The sequence below is a fragment of the Erpetoichthys calabaricus genome, chromosome 12, assembly GCF_900747795.2.
Source record: "Erpetoichthys calabaricus chromosome 12, fErpCal1.3, whole genome shotgun sequence".
Taxonomy (NCBI): domain Eukaryota; kingdom Metazoa; phylum Chordata; class Cladistia; order Polypteriformes; family Polypteridae; genus Erpetoichthys; species Erpetoichthys calabaricus.
In genome coordinates this window covers 84227506-84248608 of record NC_041405.2, presented here as the reverse complement: position 1 = coordinate 84248608, position 21103 = coordinate 84227506, and the positions used below count along the sequence as shown (strand labels likewise).

The following is a 21103-nucleotide window of genomic DNA, read 5'->3' as shown; positions in this document are numbered from 1 at the left end:
TTGACGCCCTAAAGCTGAAAAATAAATTGGAGTTCATGTTGTCCTGGGTGGTCAAAAATTTGACGCCACAAAGCTGAAAGAAATTTTTTTTTTCGCCTCCTCAAGGAGCAAAAAAACAAAAAACAAAAAGGAAACTACCGTAGTTTGGACGCCCCTACACAATTCGGTCGGTGTATATTGATAATCTCAGAGAAGCGATGCACATTTTAACAGGCAAATAAAAAGGTTAATCTACCGGTATATATTCCGCGAGTAACCTTACACACCAAAGGAGATCGTGATATGCCATTCGTAGTAAAATGTTTACAGTTTACCGTGTGAATAACTTTTGCTATGACAATCAATAAATCACAGGGACAAACAGAAAAACTCGGATTATTTATTACAGAAACAGAAACAATATTCACTCACGGGCACTTATACGTTGCATTGTCACAATGTGTCTCCAAAAAATATGAAGCTTTAAAGTAAAAGTCAAAATAATGAAATTGAAACAATTCCAAAAAAAAAACAAACATGTAAAATTGTATATCCAATTAACCAAACACGAGGGTTGGCAAGCGAAGTCCCCTAGTATATGCATATATGCATCTGGAGATCCACAAAGGGAGAAAATGAATCACGTATCAGAAAGTAGTTTTTATTCCTTTATTCCTGAGCTTTCAGCCCCTACCAGGGGCCTTCATCAGAGGATAATGCTTACACTTACAAGAATCAAAGGCAATATATAGCAAAAAAAGTACGTAGTGTGGGCGGCAAGGTGGGGAAGGGGCTAAGTCAGTGTGAAAGGGGAGGGGGGTTATTGGTTGTAAAGATTTTATTTATTATAAACATGTTCTTCTTAAGATTGTATATGCTGGATTTATGTCCAAATGTCTGTTGATGGCGTCCTCATTTGATAGCCAAGATTCGGCCAACTCTCTGGCACTTTTGGTACTGGCCTTAAATCCTACTTGTACATTGTCCCAGTTAAATGCATGTCCTGTTGATTTAGTATGCGTGTAGATCAGTGATCGTGAGTACCTTCTTCTGACGGTGTTGCGATGTTCATGTATTATTTTTATTTATATATTCTTATATATACATATATATACATACACACACACACACACACACAAAAAAAAAGAAGAAGCTAGACTTTGAAGTATTTGTGCTTCTAGAATTTTGTTTAATCGAATCAGTATATGGGAAATTTTAAAGCATTTATTACAATTTACATTTAGTCAGAGTAGGTACATTTTTACCAACTCTGACACCAGCAACCGAATAATTGCTTTTAAATCCATAGCCCTGCAGACAGAAATCAATTTCAATAGAGATCTTTTAGAGGGAACTTTGTATAGTGCAAAACAGCCAGTGATGGAAAAAGTTTTGAAGTTCATCCATCCATCCATCCATCCATCCTCTTCCGCTTATCCGAGGTCGGGTCGCGGGGGCAGAGTTTTGAAGTTATGAAGACATTTTCAACAGTCTCATAATACATACTTTTATACATGTATATTTACTATATGGTTCTATATATTTCAAACACATACATATACAAACATACACAGTCTAAGAAGGCAAGAACTGCTATACTGAAAAATTTACTTTTATTTATAAAAGCAATATGGTGGCAGTGATGATTGGAACTACTATAAAGACAGACTGAAGATCACAAATTTGTGATCTTTGTACTTGCACCAATTTTTCCTTGAACATTCACAATATCAACAGATTACCTTGATCAGGAATTAGTACAATATGTGACAATAGCTATGTGTATGCACACATGAATTCTGTGATAACTGGCATCTTATTCAGTGCTGTCCTTGGACTCAGATTTACAGGAAAGGACTCCAGCTTCCCAAACTTGTATAATGGATAAAGGATCCAAATGGATGTATGCACTCTGGAATACATCTTCAGGAACCTAATCTGCATTTGGCAGCATTCATCCTTCCCTAAATTCGGACCAGTCTCCCTGTCTCGGCTACAGAGAAACACTAGGGTTTTGTCCCATCTGTCTAAAGGATATTCATCCAGAAGCATTGTGGCTTGTCAATATTCATTTTAGCAAATTCCAGTCAAGCTCATTTTAATATTTTTCTTTCAACAGTGGAGTCTAGGGCCTAGTATTGCATTGATGTTCCGGTTTGATTACAATTCAGAACGCCCCGATTTGATATTGATTTTATATTGACTGAATTAAAGTGCACGGATATATTAAGTGGAGGCTGAATGACTGGTTGAACAATTACAGACAAGTGTGATACTAATTAAAGAAAACAGCTAGCTTGGAAAAAAAACTAATCCAACTATTTAGGATCTTTTCTAGGGGTACCAACAAATGTATCCGGGCCAATTTATACAATGTTCCTAGAGTAAGCAATACTTTCTATTTTCACATTCGCTTTGCTTTAGCAGATGACATATCAAAGGCATGAATACATGGGAAAATTTGAAAATAAAATTTGAAAGAGGCATACAGCACTTTTTCAATGAGCTGCAAGGGTATCAACAAATTTGCCCATGTCTGTAAATGTTTGATAAACTCCAAATGGGAGGTAGCTAGTCTGCCTCAAACATCTGATTGACAGAGTGCTGCTAAGATGGTCATTCTTCCAAAAGGTCCTCCCATCTCAGCAAGCTCAGTTAGAGTGACCATTGAGTTCTTGGTCATCTCCCTGACCAAAGGCCGCCTTGCCTGGTTACTCAGTTTGAGCTGGGGGTTCCAAAATTCATCCAAATTCATAGTGCATCGCATCATATTTGAAACGCTCATTATTTCATTTTTTTTCTGTTAGTATCTACCTAATGACTATCTTTTTTGGAAGCATTTTCTATATACTCTCTGATGATATCTTGTGCACTCTGCTGGCATCTGTATAAGGTTTACTGCCTTAATTAACAAATGACCTTCTGCTTTTATGTAATGTGTGAGAAATTCTCACCATTGGCCTCAATTCTGACCAGACAAAGAGATTGGCAACTGCTGTATGTGGAATGCACTGGCCCAGCTGCTTCCACAATTGGACCACCAGGCAGATCACACCCTATTTCTATTTTCTCTTCACCTATAGCATCCTGTAGCAAGCTGTATCCCATCACTTATTTTAATTTAAGTGGCTCTTTAAGAGGTTGTCACATTCTGCTCAGTACCTACAGAAGCCTGACCTGGAGCACTGAAATACAAGATGTCTCATCTATTTGGAGAATAGCACTGCAGCAAGAGCAGAAAGTTAAATAAGGGCTCCTGGAGATAGCTCAAGTGACTATTTTTCCAATGTCAATATCAGAAAAGTTGGTTTTCCTTATCAAAATAAAATAATTGTACTCTTACAAAAACTTTTGTTGTGATAGCATACAGTAGTCTAAAATGTTTTAAATAAATAGACTACTGTATGAATTCTTAATCTAAGTTAAGCTATAATGGCTAAATGTGGCTGAACAATTCCAGTCTAAACACACATTTCCAATAATTAGTGTGTCATAGATCACAATCACGCATAGCATGCAAGAGCAGAAAAATGGTCCAGTTTCTACATCTAATGCTGTGTTGTGTGATTTGAAAGTATCTGATGTAAATATGAGAACAATTTAAAAAGTCAGAAAATACCATTTTTAGAATTATGACTGTGTGTGTGTATAAAGAGGATAATTTGAGTATGCTTTCATTTAGGTCAACCACATTTTGCATACAAGTATTAAGTACAAAACATTTCTATCAACTTTTGAGCTATTTCCACTAACTGAACTGGTACTTCACCTTTTATTCAAGCAGCTGCAGAGTCTAATTTATTCAACTTACGTTTGTAATAATTGTTCAATATATTATTATAAATAATGATTTGTTGTTGATGGTTCTTTAATGTACATAATATAAAAATATCATTGTTTTGCAGTTTACTCGTCAAATATCCATCCTTATATCCGAGTACACAAGAAAGTCTAGGGGAGAGAACTCCCGATTTTTTATGTTTGTGTTTGCTAATTTATAAAAACACAAGTATTAACTAAGGCCATATATTTAATATTTGTTCAACAACATTACTTTAGATATTTTTTTTGGCAGATTTTCTTTAAAATCTAAAATACTACTGTGCAGCCAAACTGCTTTAAATACATACAATACTTACGTTGCAAAGCGACGTGTGGGACTTGGAACTGGGCTTGGAGGAAGTCCATTGCTTCCCACAAAAATTTGTAGAGAAGGAGAAAAGCATTGCTAAAAGAACAAAATTGATCATAGTGTTTAAAATTTAGTCATAGTTTATTATTCCCCCCACCAAAACTCTGAAAGAAAGCGGTAATTTATACATTCAGATTAGTACAGGCTGAATTTACCCAAGAATTCTAAAATAATGACAAAGTGTGATACAACAACCTTCAATGTGCCATAATGAACCATGCTGCTAGATAATGTTATCTACAAATGAAGTTGTTTTCATGTACAAAGCCATTGCTTCTGCATGAACTTTCAACATGTGCCTGTGTGTAAGGTGAGGTACTTAAATCTTAAAGCCTCTCTAACTTAAAACAATCATTTCTTTTCTCTAATCAATAGCTCAATGCTCATAACTCTAGGTCTGTTCTAGCACAAGATGACAATTTTAATGACATCCCAAAACTGTATTCAGTATTATAGACGTGGCATCAAGTACAGTCTCAAACAATATGTGTTGTGGGATTAATGGAAGGGGAGGTATTAGATTAAGCCTCAAGATGAATGTTGGCTGTATAAAGCTACACTTACAATTGATCAAGAGGGGCACTGTGGTATTGGGAAGGTATATGGATAGATTAACCAAGGACTTTTTAAAAACTATGGAATAATCTAACATAATCAGTACAAGTCTAAAGGCCAATGATCTTAGAGCTGGAAGAATTAAAAAAAATATATTAAGTCATTCACAGCTACAAGAACACATAAGTATGATGGTATAGCAGTGACAGTGTGATGTGTTTGTATGTTAGAGATGGGGCCAAGCAAAATATAAATGAGTACTTAAGATTGAAAATCATCATATACATTAGAAAGGAAGTCAAAATGTTATGCTGGGGTATTGTCTACATTCTAGCTGTACTATTTCTGTTCATTTAGAAAGCTGTTTTATTAGCTGAAAATTCATGCAGTTTTGTCATATACACTGCCCTGCATATTGTTTGGGTATTTTTCCTAGATTTACCCCTTTGCTCCACAGTTTAAAATTACAAATCAAACAATTCAGATGTGATTAAAGTGCAGATTGCAGACCTTAAGGATATTTGTATACATTTCAGTCACACCATGTAGAAATTACATTTATGATACATGGTCTTCCGCCCCCCGCCCCCCATTTCAGGGCTCCATGATGTTTGGGGCAATTGTTGTTACAGCCGTTTGTGATTACTTTGGTGTATTGTTTCAATAGCACAGGGATACAATACCTAGGCTTGCTTCTACCTACAGACTACTTTTGGAGTCTGAACTTAGAAGCAAGCCTAGGTCTCTTATGCCTTTGGAGTCTGTAGGTGCCATTGTTCAACATGAGGACAAGAGCGGTGCCAATTAAAGTCAAAGGAGCGATTATGAAGATGAAAAACTAGAATGAAAACCATTACAGACATCAGTAAAACCTTAGGATTAACTAAAATCAACTGTCTGGAATATCATTAAGAAGAAACAACACAGCAATCATTAAGGGACTGGTAGGCCATGGAAGACCTCCACTGCGGAGGACAGAAGAATCCTCACAATGGTAAAGGAAAAGTGCCAAACGCCTGTCCAGCGAATCAGAAGCAGGTCTTCAGGAGGCAGATGAGTATGCGTCAGAGGCTACTATCTGCAGAAGACTTTATGAAATTAAATACAGAGGCCACACTGCAAGATGCAAACCATTAGTTAGTCACAAAAACAGGTACTGTAGGCCAGATTACAGTTTGCAAAAAACTACTTAAAACTACCAGCAAAATTCTGGAAAAAGGTCTTTTAGACAAACAAGACAAAGATTAACCTGAAGAGTGATGGCAAGAGTGAACTGTGCAGATGAAAAGGAACTGCCCAAGATCCAAAACACACCACCTCATCTGTTAAATATGATGGTAGGGGTGCTAGGGCTTTGGCATGTATGGCTGCCACATGTACTGGCACATTTACCTTCATGAACTGCTGACAGCAGTTGTACAATGAATCTGGAGGTGTAAGAAACATCTGAAAACTGAACACTAAATGTAAATAATGCAAATTGTTACAAATTTTAAAAATTAAAACAAACATTTGGAATTAAGGTGGTGACCCGTGTGGTAGATTTAAATGCACATTTAACTCTTTTAGGGCGGATGTCGACTTTTGTCGACAGGAGGGGTTGAAGGCGGATGTCGACAAAAGTCGACATCCAGGGATAGAGGGCGACAATCAGCTGTTAATGGCGACAAATCTCACTGTCACGTCACAGGCATTCCCTCTGTGCTTGGAGGAATGCTAGACTCGTTGACTCGGCAAATAAACCTTGCGTGTGCGTGAGTTGCGAAATGTAAACAGGCAAGATGGCACCGACATGTGAAAAGGCAGCGAAGCAAGTGCAGAAAAGAAAACACTCGCATTATGCGCATTATCGCGGAGTCGGACTCTTGATTTTTCAGAATCGGACTTTATTGGCAGTGATCAGGAGATCGAGCAAGAGAGTTAGAAGCAGGCATCAGCTGATCAGACACCAGCCGATGCCGCGCCAGCGGATCTGCTGCCAGTTGCGTGCCTTCGCGCAGCCGATGCATCTACGGCAAGGTTCGCATGGGATAAATACACAGACATTGATCCGTTGAGAGCTGATCTGGCTACCGGAGTTTACAAGACGGCATGGCTTGCTGTTGGACACGACAGATCACCAGCTGCTGTACTTCAGACTGCTCTCTCTTGATGCTGCTTTTCAGCTACTGTCAGACGAGACAAACAGGTAGGCAGAGATTTTTTTTGAATCTCGGGCTGCGTTTGCATCGCATTCTCGTTTTTCAAAGTGGAAACCCACAACGAAAGACAAGATGAAGCGCGCTGTGGCATTACAAATAGAGATGAGACAGAATTGGTGATATAACTTCAGGGAGCATTGGTCCAAACGTGTTTTGTCCCCTGGTGGCTTTGGTACGTGCTGCTGCAAAGTTTTATTCACTTCTGTAATAAACAGAAGCAAATCCCATGGGGTGAGCCAGGCTATAATGCCATACATAAAGTTCATAAAGTTTCAGAAGATGAAAAGAGGTGACAATACGGTTTTCATGCTGGCAGAAAACTTGGTGGCAGTGGCATGGCATGATGGCAAATGGGTGACTTGTCTCTCTACAGTACACACTAACAATATATGTTAGAAAGTGCAGCAACAGACAATTGAAAAATAGGCACCAAAGCAACACGTATAGTAAGGAGTGCAATGTGGCAATGACTGAAATTGGCTGCTTTGAGCGAGATCAGACTTTGCTGTGTAAAATGTATGTGATATGTATGTGAAATCATAGAGTATGCAGGCTCAAACAACATGCAAGACAGTAACATTTGTCAAAAGGAAATATTTTTTGTTGATTTGATATGTTAAACAATTGCTTTGTGTTCTTTTTTAAAAAATGTTAGTTTTTGGAAAAATATTCAGCCCTGGGAGAAAAGAAACAAAAAAAAAATTAGCCCTAAAAGAGTTAATGCATGAGAGGTTTGCTCCAAAATTTAAATGGTTAAGAAAATTTAAGAGCAACAACTTGTGATTTGAAAAAAGGACTCAGAATAGAAATTGCAATAGGTAAAACAGCTATATAAGAATACAGTACAAATAACTACAGGTTAACTGTATAGCCTATGAATGCATGAGAGAAATGGTTTAAAGGAGTTATTTCAAATGTACAAGCTCATGTTATTTCAGTATTATGGTAGTAAGAAATGAGGTAAGGAAGAGATGAAGTTACAAAAAAAAAAAAAGTATATCAATTTTAAAAGTTTGCAAAGAAGGGCACTAGTCCTTTGCAAACCAAACACACAGCCACAATCACAGTTTAAAGTTGCAATGTCTCACATGCACATCTTTGATATGTGGGAGGAAAACTGAAGAAAGCATTTAGACCAATGATGCTGAATCCAAGAAGCAGCAGCAATAACCAAAGTGCCTTCCTATTTTTTTTTCCCCCCAGAAAAACTTGTCTAAATCCTGCAAATTAACCAAACATTTTCTTAACCCATTTCATCCAATAAAAGAGTCACAAGGTGCTTGACCCCATCCCAACTGTATTGGGAAGAAGGCTCTAATTAGCCCTGAATGTTTTTGAAATTATAACACAGAACATAAAAATTAGAAATTTCACAAATTAAAAAATGTTAATGTAATAAAGCACATTTCTTAAGATGCCAGTATCTTAATTTAACTTTTTTACCTTCCCTATTCCACGGGTGGGAGATGGTGCTGGAGACACTGGAACAAAATCTACCCGCCTTGGAGATGAGGATTTATCTAGATCATTGTCACTCTATTATGGGGGTAAAAAAAAAGACAGTATTCAAGGAAGGTCTATATACAGTCACACTATTTTCTTTCATTCCAAGTTGATGGATGTAGGAGGAGGACACTACCACTCAGCCTGTACTAGAAGACTAGCATCCCATTAAACTCCATATTTATTCTAGCATGTGATACAGACATCCAACACCTGGGATGGGAACAGAAAGAAACGAAACGTTCAATCCTTCATGATATACCACATGCAGAAAAGTTATAAACCTTAAGAGTTCCTAAGAACAAAAAATAGAACTGTATTCTAATGATATTAGTCGAATGCAGCATAAGAAAATTTAACTATACATACACACAAACCTTAAGATATACCTTTAAAAACATTACATACTCTAAAATCTGAATAGATAATTAAAATATATTTGGATTTGAAATTCCAGTTGTGTTTTTTTTTTTTTTTTTTTTTTTTTGAAGAGAGCACCTTAAACTTACCAGGATAAGGCTCTCCTCCCAGGACTGACTCATCTGCATGGCTGCTTGCACCTCCCTAAGGAAAGCACAACTAGGCTTGAAAACTTGCACATACACACTCAATGTGGACAGGTACAATATTTATCTGCCAATATACAGTATGTGGCTAGCTTAAAATTAAATTACACTTATTGCAAATGAAAAAACAAAAAACCCAATTTAAAAAAAAAAAAACATTTATACAACTTCATGTAAATCTGCCTGAATACCCCTAAGATACAAACTCTAGGTATTTTAATAATAAACAATGAAAATTAAAATGAAATGCCGGTAATTGATCATAACTGAAATGATCGCTCAATAACTTCAAATATGTATGTTAAACAATCGATGTGTGCCAAAAAGTGAATGCCCGCTACATATAAATACAAAGCAGGTCATTTGAAGAATCCACTGTAAAGCACATACTGTGGCAATATTCTAGACAAACAGCAAATTACTCAACTTAGGTTAAAAATACAGCAAATTAAGTAAATGTCTACACAGAGATGACAGTAGACATGTTTATACGTGAAGCAAAGATTTCAGAACATCTAGCCAATTTTTAGCAAGACCAAGATAATTCAAGCTACTACAGTGTTTTCTGCTTAACTATTTCCAACATTAACAGGCCTTCAGGGTCATTTCAAGTGTATTACAGAGCATATATTATTGTAGAATTGTTTTAAAAAGTGCCAATTGTGAAAACAAGGAACAAACATCCAAGTACACTGAAATAAGTTGCCTTTATAGCAGTTGTTTAGTAATTCAAAAAGGTATTGTAAAACAAGACTTTGGGGTTTTCGGTTCTACAAAAAAATTCACAGATAATTAATGCAGAAGCTGTTAAAAATTTATACTTAACCAATTAGTGTATGAGATTCAAATGCATCAGTTTAACCTATTTACTGTTTTAAACCAATAATTGAAATAAATACAGTACATTATGAAAGATAATGGTGAACCACAATAGAGTCCAAGTAATTAAATGTCACTGGAGCAAAGTCCTACACTTTCAACCACAGTCCAAGAATGTACATATCCCAAAAATTACAATTAAAGAAAGAATTATAGATTGTTTATCACTCAAAAGATATGGCTAATAGTGTTTGCACTACAAAAACATATCAATAAGCATATCATGACTTAGTTTACTAATCGGATTAAACAACTAATAGTTAAGTGTTCAAAATCTTAAACACCAAATACAGAATTGATTTTTAGAATATGAGTTCTGAGGAATTAAAGCTGGTAAAAAAACCCTACGTTATGCCAACCATCTTAAATTTTAAAACCCTTCAGAATTCAGCACTGGCAAGGAGAAGAGTAACGAATACTCATTTACATATCCCTTAAAATAGTATAAAAAAAAAAAAGTTGTCCTTGTAAGAAAATGCTATTTTTCTTCATTAATTTATGTTCATTTTGGAAATTTACAATTTATCATTGAATTCATTACATTGCATTTGTTTTAATATTCATTCAGTTTTTAAAATATTAAACACTGATTGGACAATTACCTTTCATGCGCAGTCTCTCTGTTCATAACATCCACCCCTTCCTCCTACAAATAAGGAAACAAATTCTGGTTGGCATAAATAAAGGTTTTAAAGTAACTCAAGTAAATTTGGTACTGAAACTGCCAATTAGCAACAACTTTTATTTATTTTTTATGCGAGTCTGACAATTTCAGAGTACAGTATTAAATGACCAAAAAAAAAAAAAAAAAAAAGAAAAACCATCACACCACCTTATGTGCACCCAAGAATCCAATGGCAAGACCTGTACTTCTTTCTTTAAAAACATTTGCAAAACCCAGATCTGGGCTTCCTCCATCAAGCGCACTGTTTGGCCTGGCTGTAACTTTTGACTTACTAGCACAGAGTTAGTATAAATCATGAAAAATGATTTAACATAGAATCAGCACAAAAGAACTTACAAAATTAATGGCTAGGTTTAACCTTAAACCTAACCTTTTAACAAAATCCTACTTGAGCAATTACAACAGGAATTTGAATACCTTTCCTACAAGGCAAGTTCAAAAGAAGGCAATAAGAAAACAAGGTCAACGCAGTAATTCTTAAATTAGCATAGCACGAGAGACACACACGTGTTAAAGTAAAATTAAATGATCGAAACGACTTTTGACTTTGAATGCACTGCTGAAAACTGCTTTAAAGAATAAGTATCTCTTAAATGGGCACACATTTAAACTTGTGTTAAACAACTGAGGACAGTACTTACGGAGTTTTGTCAACAAAAATTACTTGATTATACTCAATGCAAGTGTTTTACAACTGGTGCCCCATGGAAATAACAGTGTAGCGGCCCAGAGTCCTGGCTTGAGAGACATGTTCCTCAGGTGGTTGAAACCTTCTGAGGAAGGAGACTACCTGGAGATGCTGACACAAAAGAAGCTCTGTGATCTCAACTTTAACTGCAATAAGACTAATCTCATCCGTCTATACTATCTTCTCACTCCACTTTACTCACTTGTTCACTTCATTCTGTTCACACGCACCACAATGTCCCTTCTCGTCTGCACCCATCACTCCTGCACTCCGTCAACAAATCCAAGCATCTGTTCCCCTTATAAATAACTCACACACACCAGGCCATTCACATGATCTTAGAAAAAAAGTAATTCACTACACTAAGCCACCGCCTTTCATTACTCTATGGTCCACTTGTGATGTTCACTTGTAAGTGCTTTTGCCTGTGGACACCCAGATAAGATTGCGGCTACAAAGGTCCATATGCAGTAAGCTGTGATGACCTGTGTGCTCAGACACCTTTCTCTCATGGTTAGCAATATGTTTTTCAGTAATTTGAGCAATAGTACCTCTTATGCGGTATCAGACCAGACGGGCTGCTCTTTGTGCCCCATGTATATTAATGAGCATTAAGCACCCAATAACCTTGTCACTGGTTGTCCTGCCATGGACCACTTTTGGTATGTAGTAACCACTGCATAATGGGAACACCCCACAACACCATTTAGAAGACAACCCAGTTGTCTAGCCATCACAATGTTGCCCTTGTCATAGTCACACAAATCTTAATACTTGCCCATTTATCACCTTTAAGAGCCAACTGTTCTCCTGCTGCCTAATATATGCCACTCCTTGACAGGTGCCATTCCACTTCACCTGTCAGTGGTTTTAATTCTGTGGCTGAACAGTGTACATATACTTACATATATCTATCTTCTATTATCCTTATGTTATAAATAAATTATACTTTATTTCAACAAGAATATTTGTGAAAATAGTCCATTGCTGTGTTCACAACATAGAAAGTATTTAATGTAGACTTCTGCTGATTTATGAATCTCAAACTGTACAGAACTTCATATTTCTAGCTACCTGGAAAGAAAATGAAACACAGATCCCTCATCCATCCTACACTGATCTGGTGTTCTCCTTTGTGGCCATTTTTTATTATTGGTTTTGCCTTCCACAATGCTGGCAATTTTTTAAAAACTGATGAGTGATTAAGCCCTCTTTCCTACAAGTCAGAGTGAGAAAAAAGTTCTTCCTTAAAAGCTGTGTTTCTAACTACAGTGTAACCCCTTATGAAACAGACATGCATAATACAATTACACTAAGTTGTACATTGTGAACATATTTCGATGTATTAAGCATTAGGATTTGTTTAATCATTTCAATAAATTTCTCTAGACTTGAATATTGAGTATTCCTGATAAATGGTCTGATATTATGATGCCACACCAGTTCTGAAATAACTTACTAACCTTAACCATTTAGGTCTATTAACTTTTCTACAGTATATACTGTAAGCAGAATTTTAGGAAATATAAAATTGTTTTATAGTTCCCAAGTTACTGACAATCAGACAACAGGAGGGAGACTTCAAGTGACATACCTTCAAAAATTTTAACAAAAATTATTTCCTGAGGTTTCATACCTGTTTGATCTGATGAAGCCGGCTACTAGGTACACGAATAGGAGAAGATGGAACCATCTAAAATATAGGAAAAAAATTGTTACTTAATTGGTCCTTTTAAAAATAGTTCAGACATACCATTACCTTTCAAAGTAGTAATGAGGTCATATACACACACAACCTCTTTAGTGAGGTGAGGCAATTTTTTTTTTCTATGTAGCACTGACCGGAACAACACAGTGTATTCATTTCCAGCCTTTTTCCTTTCAAAATTCTTGGTTAGTAATGATCATTAAATTATACAAACACTGGCAATCTGTTTCCTGGACTTTCCACCAAGTTTGAGAAAGCACTTGCTAATTACTGTATTTTTAAATCACTGCATCTTTGCTAGATGGGATTGAAGTCTTCTGGATATTTCAATTCGGCTTTATCTATACAAGCAGTGAAGCACGATGAAGCATCATTTCCAAGATATGCACTGTGCTGTTGAGTGACAAGTATGATATCAAATGTTCAACGATAAGTACAATCTATACTAAATTGTCAGAGATGGATAAATTAAAAAAAAAAAAAAAAAGATCATTGGAACCTTCTATGTCTGGCAGTGACAAGAATTAAAAGGAAAATACATTGTACAACAATTAATCTCTCAAATAAGGTTTAACTATTATTTCAAACAAGTCCTTATGTATAGTTCGTCAAAAGTGTTGTCAAAAGAAAAGTATGAAGCCGTCAAAGCTACCTCGACATTTGAAAACCAAACATCCAGGCAAAAAAGAAAAGCCAGGGGAATTCTTTGAAAGAAAGCTAAGCAACCTCCACAAGGAGCAAGCCATTTTTACTTCGGCAACCGCTACAAATGAAAAAGCATTACTAGCAAGTTATTCAGTTACATTTCTCATTGTAAAAGCTAGTAAGCCACATACAACTGCTGAAAATCTGATTTTACTGACAGCTGTTGATATGGTGCAAATAATGGTTGGTGAAAAAGAAGCTTACAAGCTCAAAACAATACCTCTCTCCAATAATATGATACAAAGAACAATAACTGACAGGGCAGATATTCGGACACAAGTTCTTCAAAATATTAAGTGCAAGTACTTCTCATTACAGATGGACGAATCCATAGATATTTCCAAGTTTGCCCATTTCATTTTATTTTTAAGATATGATACAAAGAATGTTGTTACAGAAAATATTTTGTAAACAACTAGAGGCCTATAAAACAGGAAAATGCTTAAAACTGATCACAATGAAGGCTGTCAAAAATGAACACCACCCAGGGTAGAAAATATATTGACCCCATTGACAATTGTTTTTCAAAAGGTGGGTTGCCTTTACTTTATTCAAAACCACCGACAGAAATGGATCTGAAATAAATGGCATTTTATACAATCACAACTGATTTGTGATCGAGCAAAACTATGGAAGCATGTAGGAGCCAACAGTTCATTAAATTAACGAATTTATGCTGAAAAGAAAGTTTGCAAACATATTTTTCTTAACTTTTGAAATAACTGTTCAAGGACAGAGTTGCACTATCCACCTACAGCTTGAAGGAAAAGCAGTTTGCAAGATTACAGATAACATTGCAAACATAGTGAACACTGTTGCCGTCAGTGACTGGGGCTTTGGTCATAGGCTGGGCTGAGCGATTGGTTGAGTATTCTGACATTTATGCCAAACCTAAAAACTGTGCATAACATAGTGCATAGGCTGTTGAAATATTAACATTCTTTACATACAACTCAGACCTTTGCTTATAACATACAAATACTGTGTAAGCATATAGCCAACTTTAAAAGTATTAGCAGTACAGTAATCCCTCGCTATATCGCGTTTCGACTTTCACGGCTTCACTCTATCGTGGATTTTATATGTAAGCCTATTTAAATATATATCGTGGATTTTTTGCTGGTTCGCGGATTTCTGCGTACAATGGGTCTTTTAATTTCTGGTACATGCTTCCTCAGTTGGTTTGCCTAGTTGATTTTATACAATGGACGCTATTGGCAGATGGCTGAGAAGCAACCCAATCAGAGCACGTATTACGTATTAAATAAAACTCAAATATATTGTGAGCACGGGGGCTGTTCGCACCCCTAGAAGATACGGTCGCTCCTCAAAAAACACTGAAAGACTACCTTCACATTGCTCTCTTCCTTGCTGGGCTTAAATGTGGCTGTTTTGTCAAGCAATATGCTTCCCGCACGGTGCTTCACATACTTAAAAGCTCGAACGACACGTATTGATTTTTAATCGTTTGTTTTTCTCTGTCTCTCCCTCTCACTCTCTGACATTCTGTGCTCCTGACGGAGGGGGTGTGAGCAGGGGGGGCTATTTGCACCACTAGACGATACGGACGCTCCTCTAAAAAAATGCTGAAAGGCTACCTTTACATTGCTCCCTTCCTAGCAGCTGCGTTGTCCGGCGGTGCTTCGCATACTTAAAAGCCCAAACAGCCCTATTCATTTGTTTGCTTTTCTTTCTCTCTCTGACATTATTTGCTCCTGACGCGCACTCCTTTGAAGAGGAAGATATGTTTGCATTCTTTTAATTGTGAGACGGAACTATCATCTCTTTCTTGTCATGGAGCACAGTTTAAACTTTTGAAAAAGAGACAAATGTTTGTTGGCAATGTTTGAATAACGTTCCTATCTCTCTACAACCTCCTGTGTTTCTGTGCAAATCTGTGACCCAAGCATGACAATATAAAAATAACCATATAAACATATGGTTTCTACTTTGCGGATTTTCACCTTTCGCAGGGGGTGGGGGTGGGGGGAGGATTACTGTAATGTGCTTTTCCAATTTGAGGGTGCTGTGTGTATATTCTGGCACCTTATATAAATGACAATGGCAGCAGCAACATGTAAATGTTACCATTTAAACAGTTTGAGCTTGCTTCATAAAATGTTTGCATTTAATATTTTTCACATTTATACGGCAGAACTATCATGTTGTGTTGACATTAACTTTTTAATCTTACCTTACTATTATTTCAGATTGTATCATCTGCTTTGATTTTACATGCACATACAATATTTTTTAATACAACAGAACCCCAATTTAACATTTCCTTCTTAAATATTTTCCCCATATACAATATAAAAAAAAAAATACTGTACCACTTTTTATTGTAAACAGTATTGTTTCAAACACTAACTTTAATGAATTCAACTTAATTTTACATCAAAATTGTTTTAATCAGTTGTAATGTGATGTAATACTGTACTGTGTATATACAGAATAGGGCTGTCAGATCGAAAGTCACTTTTCAAATATAATTCAAATTTATTTAAAAAAAAAAAAAAAAAATTGTATCAAGACAAAAGCTGACATTCAATTGTCAAAGAATGACCGTTTGTTTTACCAGCAAAAATTTTAGCATCATGTTACTCCAGGCGTACTATGCAAATCTGCAGTATTTTACGGATCTGTTTGTGTGCTTCAATTCAGCGATCAGCCTTTTCATAAATATGAATAGTGACCTTGTAATCTTCATTAGTACAACTTACAGCCAACCCCATTCACAACATAATCTTATTTTGTAGCCCATTACTGTGCACTTTGACCTAGAAGTGTATTTAGAGCAGTTTTTGTAAATGTTTCTCCTGTGCCCCAAAAGTATTCCTTTTCATCCGATTTTGTCCCATTCAATCTTAAACCCGAGATCCTTGACTGCTGTGTAATACTAAGACGTCCTTTTTAAAGCAAATGTAAAATTAGTGTACAGATTCCGATTACAATTTTTTTACAGCACTTTAAAACCCAACTTTAAAGAGCCTCATCACCCAAAACTCCTTGTCCCACAATTAAGTCTTCATTTTATGTTGCTGCTGGTTTGAGATACAAAACCTAAAACAATAAAAGGTATAATTACACATTTTCAGATGACTTTCGTTAAAATATTGCTGCGTTGGTCAAGGAGAGAAAAAAAAAAAAAAAAAAAAAAAAAAAACTTTATACTGTGATAATCCTGTTTATCTAAATGAGTTCAAAAGTGCCTAATGGCTTTTTAATCAGAATACCACAATATAAATAGTATCTGCCGCTGCCTGTAGAACACTTCCAAAATAATAAAACAAATCTGCCTTTGACCTACCTGCCTATTTTTTTTTTTTTTTTATAAATATGTAAACATGTGACTTTGCTCACTATTCTCACCCTGTCACAGTCTAACCAGTATTTCTTCTAATCCTAAACTGCTCTGTCTGCGCCTATTTGGCACCAAGGCATGTCACAGTAAGTTTGCACTGCAGTACTCAAGTTGAGTGTTGCAGGAGGAACACATGCAACTATGTCATAAGTAATTCATATTTGCAGATGCACAAGTAAAAAAAAAAAAAAAAAAGTTGAAACTAATAATGTAGCAAAGCACAATGCCAGCATGTGTGGCTCATATGTAGCTCCTTTTCATGGCTCAATGTACAGAGATGGACTTTTGCACCCAGCCATTAGGAATGTAGGGGATTTTTTTTTTTTTTTTTTTTAATGTCAATAAACTAAGCTTGAATTTGTACTTATTTTTCATTTGAATATTAAAACTTTACATTTTAGCTAATTTGCAAGTCCTAATACAGCATATAAAGTTGGCAAAAAAATATGCATCATTGCACTTTTATAATGACAATTACAATATCAAGGGCAATAATTGTCACACAAGCCAATCCCGCACCCATGTTAAATTGAACATGTTACAATTTGGAGGGAAGCCATTGCAGTTAAAATTTTATTTGGTTAAAGTAATGCTGCTAACAACTCGCATCTTTAACTCTTTCAAAAAGCTGACATCAACACAAGACATACAGTTAGGTCCATAAATATTTGGACAGAGACAACTTTTTTCTAATTTTGGTTCTGTACATTACCACAATGAATTTTAAATGAAACAACTCAGATGCAGTTGAAGTACAGACTTTCAGCTTTAATTCAGTGGGGTGAACAAAAAGATTGCATAAAAATGTGAGGCAACTAAAACATTTTTTTAACACAATCCCTTCATTTCAGGGGCTCAAAAGTAATTGGACAATTGACTCAAAGGCTATTTCATGGGCAGGTGTGAGCAAGTCCGTCATTATGTCATTATCAATTAAGCAGATAAAAGGCCTGGAGTTGATTTGAGGTGTGGTGCTTGCATGTGGAAGATTTTCTGTGAACAGACAACATGCGGTCAAAGGAGCTCTCCATGCAGGTGAAAAAAGCCATCCTTAAGCTGCGAAAGCAGAAAAAACCCATCCGAGAAATTGCTACAATATTACGAGTGGCAAAATCTACAGTTTGGTACATCCTGAGAAAGAAAGCAAGCACTGGTGAACTCAGCAACGCAAAAAGACCTGGACGTCCACGGAAGACAACAGTGGTGGATGATTGCAGAATCATTTCCATGGTGAAGAAAAACCCCTTCACAACAGCCAACCAAGTGAACAACACTCTCCAGGGGGTAGGCGTATCGATATCCAAGTCTACCATAAAGAGAAGACTGCATGAAAGTAAATACAGAGGGTGCACTGCAAGGTGCAAGCCACTCATAAGCCTCAAGAATAGAAAGGCTAGACTGGACTTTGCTAAAGAACATCTAAAAAAGCCAGCACAGTTCTGGAAAAACACTCTTTGGACAGATGAAACCAAGATCAACCTCTACCAGAATGATGGCAAGAAAAAAGTATGGAGAAGGCGTGGAACAGCTCATTATCCAAAGCATACCACATCATCTGTAAAACACGGTGGAGGCAGTCTGATGGCTTGGGCGTGCATGGCTGCCAGTGGCACTGGAAGAATAGTGTTTATTGATGATATGTCACAGGACAGAAGCAGCCGAATGAATTCTGAGGTGTTCAGAGACTGTCTGCTCAAATCCAGCTAAATGCAGTCAAATTGATTGGGCGGCGTTTCAGGATACAGATGGACAATGACCCAAAACATACAGCCAAAGCAACCCAGGAGTTTATTAAAGCAAAGAAGTGGAAAATTCTTAAATGGCCAAGACAGTCATCTGATCTTAACCCAATTGAGCATGCATTTTACTTGTTGAAGACTAAACTTCAGACAGAAAGGCCCACAAACAAACAGCAACTGAAAGCCGCTGCAGTAAAGGCCTGGCAGAGCATTAAAAAGGAGGAAACCCAACATCTGGTGATGTCCATGAGTTTAAGACTTCAGGCTGTCATTGCCAGCAAAGGGTTTTCAACCAAGTATTAGAAATGAACATTTTATTTCCAGTTATTTAATTTGTCCAATTACTTTTGAGCCCCTGAAATGAAGGGATTGTGTTAAAAAAAATGCTTTAGTTGCCTCACATTTTTATGCTATCTTTTTGTTCACCCCACTGACTTAAAGCTGAAAGTCTGCACTTCAACTGCATCTGAGTTGTTTCATTTAAAATTCATTGTGGTAATGTACAGCACCAAAATTAGAAAAAAGTTGTCTGTCCAAATATTTATGGACCTAACTGTACCTGTAAAGTCCTTCAAAACTGTAAGTTATAGCTCCTTCTGCAGTCTATACCGCTAAAGCAGCAAGAGCAACACAATGACTTTTTTTATATATATTAAAACACACACGTAAAACAGGTTGTGGAACCTTTCCCATGCGGATGCCCTAATTTTGCATGCCCCAATGATGCACATAATGAGAATCTAAAAATGTGTGGATTTTTTTTAACACAGCCATGGACACAATGGTGAGATCACAGTCAAGCAGCTAGAAACAAACTAAACAGACAGCGTACTTTACTGATGCCGAGATACTGGAGTGTGTGGTATGGGTGTGCCAAAAAGAATAAATCTAAAATTTAGAACACAATATGGCAAGCATGTGAAACAGTAATTAGTTTATGTCTGTGAGATTTTACCATTTTCAACACTAATGTTACTAGCATTATGCAAGTTTCCCCCCCCCCCCAAAGAAACATTTAAAGCCGAAGCATTTGTCTCTTAATTTTCTTTTTCTTTGTTCCCATAGGTGTAACATCCATCCATCTGTGAGAATCCAGAAGATTTTAATGATTAATTTTCTTTAGAGGAATTTGAAACTATACCATCATATTCTACTGACTTTTAATGTGACCACAGTAAAAACCTCTGCATTCTTTACTGGGTACTGATGTCTCTGCTTTAATAGTGCATTAAGTGTAACTTAATTTCAGACTATGAACTATGTAGCATCCCTTGGCAGAGGGCAATTTCAGAAACCTGTGAAAAAGGAGTTGTGCTGTACTTTCCTAAATGATGTATGAGGGCAAAATAGGAACCTGTGCCTTTCATAAGAAGTTCACCTTCCCCAACAAAAAAAAAAAAGGACTTTATCGTTTCAGTGTCTGGAATTTAAGAAAGCATACCGATAGAACAATTGTTTCACAAGTTTAACATCTCCCATACTGGCAAATGTTTCCGCTTAAATTTTAAACATTTAGTTTTTATGAGATCGTGTTTTTGTTCTCTTATTAAAATAACCAAACCTTGCATTTGAGAGCCATGCATTCTTTCTCCCTGTGGATTGTCATTAAAATGATAAATACCTGTAGCATAAGATGCTAGGTCACATTCTAGATGCACAGTGTGGTCCACATGACCTTTCCAACTTAAACAGAAAATGCAACAATAAACTGAAATGTGCTAAACCTGAACTGCTGTAATTCGACATTAAAAATTTCAAATTATGTGTAAATATCTAAAAGTTTCATATTCTTTTTGATAAAGACTTACCAGATTTCATGGATTTTAACATCTCTAGTGAGGAGTTTGCAACTTAGCTACATTTACTTCCCAGGTCTCAAAAAAAAGTCTGTTAGGTTCAATAGTGACTCTGCACTGGCCAGTTGTAGGCAACAGATAGTGTGTGTGCACGCGAGAATACCCTCTGACAGACTGGTACTATACCCCAGATTAGGTACTACTTTGAGCCAAACCAATCACAATTCTGAAACAGACAAAGCAGTTAAAGGACAGATATGCGCCAATATATAGTAGCTAGGCCTCAGATCGGTTGTGAGGAAAAACAATTTAAGTTAAAAATTAAGGATAACTGCAGTGTTGGCACTGCGTGTTGTTTAATTGACATAATGGTCTTATTTTTCTATGCCTGCTTAATCCAGGACAGGACACAGTTTACTGCTGGAGACATTCATGCAGACACCCTTATTGATAGTTCTACCACAGAAATGAATAACATAATTAGCACATCTTTGAAAAACAGAAGCAAAACCAGACTATCCTGGGAAAACTTGCAAATAACTC

The 21103-nt window shown here is 36.4% G+C and overlaps 1 protein-coding gene and 1 non-coding gene across 3 annotated transcripts in view; both read right to left on the bottom strand.

The window, feature by feature from the left end:
• pabir2 (PABIR family member 2) overlaps nucleotides 1–21103 on the bottom strand; it is a 47451-nt gene that overhangs the window by 18147 nt on the left and 8201 nt on the right. For both annotated transcript variants that reach the window (XM_028815776.2, XM_028815775.2), the window contains exons 3-7: nucleotides 12885–12941; nucleotides 10478–10521; nucleotides 8940–8994; nucleotides 8371–8463; nucleotides 4119–4207 (exon numbers count right to left, since the gene is read on the bottom strand). In XM_028815776.2, coding sequence (XP_028671609.1) covers nucleotides 4119–4207; nucleotides 8371–8463; nucleotides 8940–8994; nucleotides 10478–10521; nucleotides 12885–12941 — 338 coding nt within the window. The remainder of the gene's footprint in view (nucleotides 1–4118; nucleotides 4208–8370; nucleotides 8464–8939; nucleotides 8995–10477; nucleotides 10522–12884; nucleotides 12942–21103) is intronic.
• LOC114663304 (small nucleolar RNA U109) lies at nucleotides 8545–8701 on the bottom strand. The gene has a single exon (XR_003718118.1). It is a non-coding gene; the product is annotated as a small nucleolar RNA U109 (small nucleolar RNA).